This window comes from Cibotium barometz, chromosome 65, assembly GCF_041138505.1.
Source record: "Cibotium barometz isolate CiBa-2024 chromosome 65, ASM4113850v1, whole genome shotgun sequence".
Classification (NCBI taxonomy): domain Eukaryota; kingdom Viridiplantae; phylum Streptophyta; class Polypodiopsida; order Cyatheales; family Cibotiaceae; genus Cibotium; species Cibotium barometz.
Window position 1 is genome coordinate 2,566,514 of NC_141110.1, and position 6,000 is coordinate 2,572,513.

The 6,000-nt window shown below is 45.0% G+C and overlaps 1 protein-coding gene across 2 annotated transcripts in view; it reads left to right on the forward strand.

The window, feature by feature from the left end:
• LOC147602839 (small RNA degrading nuclease 1-like) overlaps positions 1-5,566 on the forward strand; it is a 73,701-nt gene extending 68,135 nt beyond the window's left edge. The window contains exons 9-12 of one of the 2 annotated variants that reach the window (XM_086797469.1): positions 4,299-4,433; positions 4,524-4,631; positions 4,725-4,829; positions 5,048-5,566. In XM_086797469.1, the coding sequence (XP_086653595.1) occupies positions 4,299-4,433; positions 4,524-4,631; positions 4,725-4,829; positions 5,048-5,413 (714 nt within the window). In that variant the 3' untranslated portion in view covers positions 5,414-5,566. The remainder of the gene's footprint in view (positions 1-4,298; positions 4,434-4,523; positions 4,632-4,724; positions 4,830-5,047) is intronic. The other variant, XM_086797470.1, reaches the window with a different exon arrangement.
• Positions 5,567-6,000: the final 434 nt, after the last annotated feature.

The window sequence follows — 6,000 nt, forward strand, 5'->3', positions numbered from 1 at the left end:
TTAGGGAGATTAAGGGAAGGACTTTACACAAGGGAGTTCATGTGGATCTCCTTCCACCCTTCTAGTACAGCCTGGATGCGTTTTTCCTTCATCTCACCCATTGGGAGGTGAACCGTATTATCTGCTATGACCTCCTCTACCTACACACCCACACCACATGGCTCGCACCTTCAGAGCTGCCCTCATATATGCAGCTCTACTATGATCTGCGGATCAGAGGATGTCTTTATTCAGAGACCTAGGTACATGTGTAGATCGCGATTGGACAGATCAAGAGTCTCGTCTCACCCCCCTGGGTGGATGTTGGTCATGTTCACTCCTGGCTAGTTCAGGTGTGAACCCAGCTTACTCACGGGCACTTTTTCCCTATGATTGGACATAGGTTTTTTTCCCGTGTGAACACACTTACGTGTGTTGGGCACTTTGTCCTGGGCGTTTTAGTACTCACTCTTGTACTTTCATTTCATATCATTATTGAGTACATCTTTTCCAGCACTCTCACGTTTCTCTGTGTTTGAGTGTGTGTGTGTGTGCAAGCTAGCTTTCCTCCTACACCCAACATTGGTATCAGAGCCTGGTTAGGGTAGGGTTAGTATTAGGGTTTGCCCCTTGTTGCCCTCAGAGCTTGAGCTTCAGCCTATTGCATTAGGGTTTGCAGCATTAAGATTTTTGCTGTTTAGGGTTAGGGTTTTGCCCTCAGTCACCTTGCCGCCGCCCTCAGCCGCCTCTGCACGTCGCCGCCACTCTGTCCGTATGACGTTCTGTACCGGCGTTGCCGCCGTCGCTATCGTACTGTATTGCAGTCGTGTCCTCAGTTGCGTCGCCGCCCCTATGCGCCGTCGCCCCTGCGTGCGCTGCCGTTGACTGTAGCGATCATATCTGTGCCGTGCATTGCCAGATTTGCGCCGCCCGTCATCAGATCTGCGCCTGCTTCGACGCCATTGCCGCCGCCTGTGCCTTCCACCCTGTGCACCGCCGCTTGTGCCGTCGCCCTCACGGGCAGCTTCCGCCTGCGCCGCCATATGATGCCCTGCCATCGCCGCCTTGTACCGTGCCCCGTACAGCTGCCCTGTACCGCCGTACGATCGTACGCGCACATGTACTGTATAACTGTACCGGTGTACCTGCTCTGCGTTGCCCAAAGCAACTTCAGATTCTCCTTCAGATCTACCCAAAATTGGCAAGGTTTGAGAGATTTGTAAATTTCTGATCTAAAATTGCACCTTTTGCTTGTTAAAAATTGGGGCTTTTCACCATTGAGCTTGCAATTGCAACATTGGCACACATTGGCATTGATTTCAACATATTTGGTGCATAATTGCACTAGAAATTTTGGGATTTTGCAAAAATTGACTTGATTTTGCAGAAATTGGCACTATTTGCAGGCAATTTTGGGTATTACAGGCACATTTGGTTGGCATTGGGGCATTTTTCCCAATTTTTTGGGTATTATAGGCACATTTGGTTGGCATTGGGGCATTTCTCTCAATTTTTTGGGTATTACAGGCACATTTGGTTGGCATTGGGGAATTTTTCTCAAATTTTTGGGTATTACCGACACATTTGGTTGGCATTGGTGTATTTTTCCCAATTTTTGGGCATTACAGCATTTGGTATAGTTGACAATCGCGTTAGCAGATTTACAGGATTTGTGCACTTGCAGCTCTTACAAGTGTTAGTTGATTGTGTTTTTCACGGCACATGTATACATTTGTGGTTTGCTGCAGTATATGTATGCCATTGTGGATACTTTGAGACAGATTTGCGTCTCGTGCAGTACACTTGCAGATTTGGGACATGCATATATATTTCTCGTGGTAAAGGAGTTCCCTTTCAGTCCATTGGTTATCCTGCCAGTTATCTCCTGCATTCTTACGGTTTTGCTGGGCATTGCATACTCGTGGTGACTTGTGACAGATTTGCTGTGCTATCATGGCCAACAGTAATAATGACCTCTTTGGAATGCTATCTCAAGAGGACAAGCTCAATGGGGACAACTACCCTATGTGGGCTTATATAATGCGTCATGTTTTGGTCGCCAAAAATGTATGGCTGTATGTGGATGGCAGTGAGGAGTGTCCTCTTGCACCTGCTCCAGTGGAAGGTGAAGTGATTCTCGCTGATCCTCCTGCAGGTCCACCTCCTCGCCTTCCTCCTCCTTAGCAGCAACGTACTTGGGATGCTAGGGATGCTCAGGTCCATGCATTGATTGCTCTCTCGTGCCGCAGACATATCATTCCGCACATTCGTTCTTGCACCACTGCAAAGGGTGCTTGGGATACCTTGGCGGCGTTGTATTTAGGTCGCAATGAGGCTCATGTAGCTTACCTTCGGGGCAAGATTGAGACTGGCTACATGCTTGAAGGTGACTCTATCGATCAGTACCTTACGCATGTGAAGGACCTACGAGAGCAGCTCATTAACATTGATGAGGTCTTGACAGATAGCTATTTTGTTCAGACAGTTTTGCGCAACTTGCCTGACTCTTATCAGACATTTGGCACCACTCTGCGGTTGTTGGCTGGCAATGCACCTAATGTGGTCACTTTTGACAACCTTGTGACTCTCTTGCTCAGTGAAGAGCAATCTCATTCCAACAAGAACAACACGATGTCTGTTGAGTCAGCAATGGCTGCTCCCTTTCGTGGGAATAGATCTGGACCTAAACCTAGCCCATCAGATCCTCCCAAGATAGAGGACAAGCTTGAAAAGAAAAAGCGCTGTAACTATTGTAGGAAAACAGGGCACACCATAGAGCAATGCAGGAAGCGTATTGAGAGTGAAAAAAAGAAGCAGCTGGCATCTTCTTCCAGAGGTGCAGATCAGGCCAATTTGGCTACACATGTGTCAGCCTTGACACTTACATCGTCATTGCCTTGCACTATGGGAGGGTTTTGGCCTACTTTTGAGGTTTATCAACTCTCCAGACCAGCGCTACCTGGGCCTCTTCTTGGTTGAGTTACGTAGACACAGGGAGATGGCAGAGCTCAGACTCAGGATACCTCACAGGCCCCCATTACTACCCATCGGACATTGAGAAGCTCCTTGGAGCACAAGACAGCATGTACAGGTGGCATCAGAGGCACCACTCGTGCAGGATTACCCTGGATAGAGCACATTAGCTGCAGTGCACCATATGTCCTTGTTCCACAAGGCCCAGAGGATTGTCCATGCGGCAGTCTAGATCCTGTGAGATCCTTGGGAGGCACAGGGAGGCTCCCACACAGGAGGTGGACATAGAGAGCCTAGATGAGGTCATAGATGTTTCTTCCTCACAGTGATCACACCATAGGTGTTACCTGATATTGATGATGTTAGCCAGGTGGCTAATTTTGTACTCAGATGATTATTTGTTTTTTCACATGATAGTTTATAGCTATTGTTTCATTTTCATTTTTCCATGATATGGTTACTTCATGGAACTGCTGTAACACTTTTCGGTGTCATAGACCCTCCGGGACTTTCGTGGGTGTTAATATGAGCTCTTTTCATTCTTTTCTCTCTCCTCCAAAACTCTTAGGAGTTTGCAAAACTGTGTACTGCCAGAGAGGCATTCATCAAAGCGATGAACTTTGAGCAGGCAGTAAATGTTTTGATAGGCCCAAGTGAAAAATTTCTTGCTAAACTCCTAGGATGAACTAAGCTAAGGTCCATGGTTATGTTCTCTTCTTCGGAACTTGGTGTTCAAGTAAATACACTCAAATCACCCACCAAATCTGAAACTAAGTAGAGACCCTTTAAATTGATATGAGGATCAAGGTTACAGAATTCAAGGAATTCTCCTAGAGGGTTCTGACCAGACCATGCACGGGCTCACAGTGATTAGGACACCCATGCATATGTCGTGGAAGATATATACGTATGATGACGAAAAAAATTATTGTAATCTGTTACTGGATCTCGTTTTGCTGACTTGAGATCAGTAGTGGCATGCCTTATTTTATGGTGTCTTGGCCTGTATTTTCTATATTCTGCTCGTTAGGTGCTTATAAAGGTGCCTTTTTCTTTCCAGGTGGTAGATCCTTCCAGTAATTAATTTTTTTCCTCCGCCCATAGCGGCATCATGTGTGCCCGCCAGAAGGTGATTTTCCGTGGGTGCTCAAGCCACCTGGGGTGCCATGGGGGGGAGCACCAGCTGGGACCTGAACCCAGGACCTTTCAGTCTTGAGTAAGGGCACCTGGCTGCTGGGCTACAACTCCCTTGGCTTATAAGGGTGCCTTTAGAAGGATCCTCTCGCGAAAAAAAAGGTGCTGTTACTTTGGATGGGTTCCATGCTGATCTGCATGATATCATGCAGGGAGTACTTGGGTACGAGTTCAGAGAAGATGGCAAGCCTCATGACTGTTTGATTGATGCTACAATCCCAATGCGAATCGTCCTTCATACATTGGAACATGGAATCAAAAGCCCCATTGACATACAAGAGAAAATGGTACGGGTTATTACTTCTATTGCAATTTCAGGTTGTGCTGTTGTAATTGATGTTTGGTTTCATATAATAATAAATCTTCCTTTGGAATAGTTGGATGAAGGGCAGCTTTGCAAACTTTATTTCCATAGCATTCCACATTCAGTATCTGCGAATGAGTTGCAAAAAGCCATCCCGAATAAATATTCCTGTGAGATTGAGGTAAAATTATGCACCATTTACCTAAGAGTTTACTTCAGTGTAAGTGTGTTTGTAAATGGCCGCAACAAATGATTCGTGTTATCCTGCTCACAGGCCATATCTCGGGTCAAGAATAGATCTGGGACTACATATGGTGTCTTTAGATCTAGCGATGATGCAAGCAGAACATTTGAGGAACTGAAGGGACTTCTTGGAAAGGTAATGTTTAGTTTAACATCACATGCGCACACACATGGATGTATGTATGTATGTATGTATGCATGCATGTATGGGAAGGGTTCACCAATGTCTTTTCCCTGGACTTCTTGAAAAGCTAATTTGTAGTTTCACATCACACATGCGCGCACACATGGATGTATTTACGTATGCATGCACGTATGTGAAGGGTTAACCAATGTCTTTTCCTCCTTATGTAGGACTCTTATGGTAGACCACAAAAGACAGTTCTAATCACTGTTCCATCTAAACATGGGAAAGCGGAGAAAGTACCAGTGAAGGTGAGGAAAATGTTGAGTGGAGATAGTGAACGTTGGGATGGTAGTTTGGAAGCTGAAATTAATACTGAGGTCTCATTAGAATCACCCAAAGGAAATGGGGTGGTAACTGCAAAGAGGAGAAAATTAGTAGATGGAGACTCTCGAATAGATGCTGAAAGAGTGACTGATCATTGTTGTGACTGTCTCCAAGAAGTGGAGTCTCTAAGGAAGCAACTAAGGGAGAAGGTTGAAGAACTGCAGATTTTGCAGAAAATAATAGTGGATCTAACTAAGGAGCGGCTGTGATGTTGCTTCAAGTCAGCCGTCCCAAGTTTCCCATTATTTGCTCGAATTAGCTTAGCTGATCAAGTTTCCAATTATGAAATTTACATCCAGGTAAAAAGTCAAGTCAAAACCTATGCCATTTTCAAGCTATTTCATCATATGCAGTATTTATGTTTTTTGGCCTGTTGATTGTATGGTACTTTCAAAGATCAGAGTAAAATAAATAGCAAATGTTAGGGCCAAAAAGGAGGAAAAATGGGTCATGTAAGGAAACGATTAGGAAGTAGTTAAGTTAATTAATCAAGGGTGAAAAGAGGTAATTAGTCTAAAAAGTCACTTTCACCCCTATATTGGAGGCTAGTGCATTAAAAGTTGGTTCCCCTTACTATACTTGGAGGGTAATGCATAAAAAGGCGGTCCCCTTTGATTTTTGACCTTTTTAACTTTTTTAGAACGGGCCTTTTTCAAAAACGTCCTTTTTTGGGGGGAAATTTGGATCTTTCCTCTCCTTTCCTCGTCTCTCTCTCCTTTACTCATCTTTCTCATGGGGTACGGTGTGCTATTGGTCAGATGCGCACATCCTCACACCAGCTAGAGATTGAGACTGG